We start from the raw sequence: 2932 nt of genomic DNA, 5'->3' as shown, positions 1-2932 counted from the left end.
AAAAAAAAAAAATTTTAATCTGAAGTTAGAATTACCTTTAAAATAGCTGCTAACATTTACAAAGACTGCCAGGTATGGTGGTGCACACCTGTGATCCCAGCACTCAGGGAGGCTGAAGCAGGAGGGCCATGTGTTTAAGGGCGGCCTGAACTATGTAGTGAGACCCTGTCTCAAAAACAAAAGAAAATAAAATACTAAGCACATTTTAAACTTCTAAAAACATTTTTAAAAGCCTGAATAATACCAAGAGGCACAGAAATGAGTCCGGGGAAGGAAGGACAGCAGGAAAGGAAGATCTTTGGGAGCCGAAGCCTTCACTCTCCACTTTGTCAGGCGTGTCCTACCCACAGTGGTTCTGAGCGCCCGTGTCCTTCGGGCCAGCTGGGCCCGGCTGCTGGGTTGGCAGGGACAACCATGCTCTTCATTCTTCATTGGGCTCAGGAGAGAGGGCTGCATGCATTTGGCCCCTTAGTAACCTGTTGTTGGGAATCCTGTTGTTTCTGTCCCCGCTGCTGGAGGTGGTGTGGGGTGATCCCATCCTCAGATCCCATCCTTAGATCATAACGCAGGGCCTAGAGGCCTCTGGCCGCCTGCCTGGCCTGAGAGAGTCCACATAGAGGCTCCGTGTTGCACACAGTCATGTTTTAGCTCCTAACTCACTAGGAGGAGAGCAAAGAGTGGCAGCCCCACAAAGACCTTCATGTCCCTTGGCCTACAGAAGATGGCGCCTGGAGCTGGTGTGACGCCTGGCACAGCCTGCCAACAACGGGGCACAGGACAGGCCATTGGGCCATGGCAGCCTCAGCTGCAGCAAGGACAAGAGGGGCCAAGGGCTGCTCATGCCAACCATCACCCCAGGAGCCACCACTCCTTAGGCTTCTAACGCCCAAGGATCTGGTTTTCAGGAGCTCGGGGCTTTGGTTCTGGAGAATAAAGGCGTTGACGGTAGAAACATTCTTTCCTCCAGATCTACAGAGCTGGATTCCAACTGGTCATGGTTTCAGCTGCGGTGCATGCAAGTGGGAGGAAATGCCAATGCCGTAAGTTCACCCTGACATCCCCGCCCTCTTGCTACGCCCTGGGTCACTGCAGAGAGCTGCCCACCCTGTGCATTCGGAGCCCTCGGGCTGCTTTATTGAGTGTATTGAGCCCTGTGAACCCGAGGCTTTGGGCAACCTTTCAGGCACATGGAAAGAAATCAGGCCTCTCCTGTGGACAGTGAGGGTCAGAGTGTGGTCACAGAGGATAAGCAGAAAATAGCATGGTGGTAAATGCTTGCAGAAAATGCAAGGGCTGGACATGTAGTGCGTGCAAACGCCCAGGGCTCAATCCTCAGTGCCACCACAGACAGGGTGCGGCACCCACGTCCAACCTACGTCCAACCTACGCACCACACTTTTGGCTTTTTATATATTTTACATACAACCCAAGACAATTCCTCAAAAAAGAGGTAAAAAAATAAAGAAAAAGATAGTCTGCAGGCTTGACATGGCTGACAGAGGGACCGGAAGCATCTTTATGACTACAGTTTTTCTACTAAATGTAGCATTTATGCTTAGAAGGCATCACATGTACTTGAATTAGTTTTTAATTTATTACATCTACAAATTTTAAAAAACTGGTAATACAGCAGACAAGTGTTACATGTTATAAACTAAGTGATTTAAAAGTGATTTCCTGGGTCAGGGAGATAGCTCAGTAGAATAAGTGCTTGCCAAGCACAGGGTCTTGAGTTCAATCCTCGGTACTGCATAAATAAATAAGATTTCCTTAATTGCATTTACAAACATACTTAACCAGGGCTGGTGAGATGGCTCAGGCTGGTGAGATGGCTCAGTGGTCTAAAGCACCTACTTAGAACAAGCTAAGCTAAGCAAAGCACAGGGACCGAGGTTCAATCCCCAGCACCACATGCCAGCCAGCCCCGCCCCCTGGTGGGCTGAGCTGGCCACACACACACTAAATAAATAAATAAAATTTTTAAAAAAAATTTAATAAAAAACATACTTAACCATCCACAAACATATAAATTTAATCTGTCAGATTCTCTGAAACATTCCCAGCAAAACCTTGTGAAACACTATTTAAGATGAAAAAAAGGTTTAGAGCAAATAGAATTCCCTTAGAATACTGTTAAAGTGTAACACACTCTTATTAGTATACATTTCAAGTAAAAATGATGCCTAGGGCCAGCCAGATAGGTGAGCGGGCTAAAGCGCCTGCTTAGGCAGAGCACAGCTGCAAACCGTGTTCAAACCCAGGCAGGTCCTGCCGGCCCTGCCCCAGGGTGCGCTGAGACAGGGACTGAGGCTGGGCGGGGTGGCACGCACCTGTAATTGCAGTGCGGGGAAGGCTGAAAATGGGAGAATCACCATGAGTCTGATCTACGTAGTGAGGCCCTAGGCCACATTTCTTTATCTTTTTAAAAAAATTTTAAACTTTGGTTGGGTTTAATTTTCCCTAATGAGAGAAATAAGAATACTGAGGTATGTGGTCTGTCAGGTGGGTTTTGGAGAGCTACAAACCAATTTTCCTTCCATTTTCTAAGAGAGCACTTCCTGGCCTCCTAAGAACATGTGTCTTAGAATTAGACATGCTAGGTGTCGCCTCAGTACCCTTGGCCTATGGCCCTGCACTGCAGACTCAGCAGTGCTCCCCTCCCAGCGGTCTGCGTTTCCTCCTAGGGCTAAGTCTTCCAGCGGAGAGCGCCCTGGACCTTAGCTGGCCAGGGCAGCGCAGGGTAGGCAGGGGCTCAGCTTGAGCAGGTCGCCCCACTGTGAGGGTGGCCTTGGCCAAGGTGTCGGATTTCTATGCGTGGCATTCCCTACGCCTTTAGTGAGATAGCAGTGGGGACTGGTAATGTCACTGTGCAGTGCTGCCCATGAAGAGGGCTGGGGAAATAGCTCAGTAGAATAAGTGCTTGCCTGCAAGC

General features: G+C 48.8%; 1 protein-coding gene across 2 annotated transcripts in view; it reads left to right on the top strand.

Moving 5' to 3' along the window:
- The first annotated feature begins 962 nt into the window (after positions 1-962).
- Positions 963-2932, top strand: part of Arfgap3 (ADP ribosylation factor GTPase activating protein 3) — a 27788-nt gene continuing 25818 nt past the window's right edge. For both annotated transcript variants that reach the window (XM_023702563.1, XM_023702562.1), the window contains exon 1: positions 963-1040. In XM_023702563.1, the coding sequence (XP_023558331.1) occupies positions 1014-1040 (27 nt within the window). In that variant the 5' untranslated portion in view covers positions 963-1013. The remainder of the gene's footprint in view (positions 1041-2932) is intronic.

Source organism: Octodon degus, unplaced genomic scaffold, assembly GCF_000260255.1.
Source record: "Octodon degus isolate 3935 unplaced genomic scaffold, OctDeg1.0 scaffold00153, whole genome shotgun sequence".
NCBI lineage: Eukaryota > Metazoa > Chordata > Mammalia > Rodentia > Octodontidae > Octodon > Octodon degus.
Note: the sequence above shows the minus strand (reverse complement) of the source record. Positions and strands in the feature narration are given on the sequence as shown.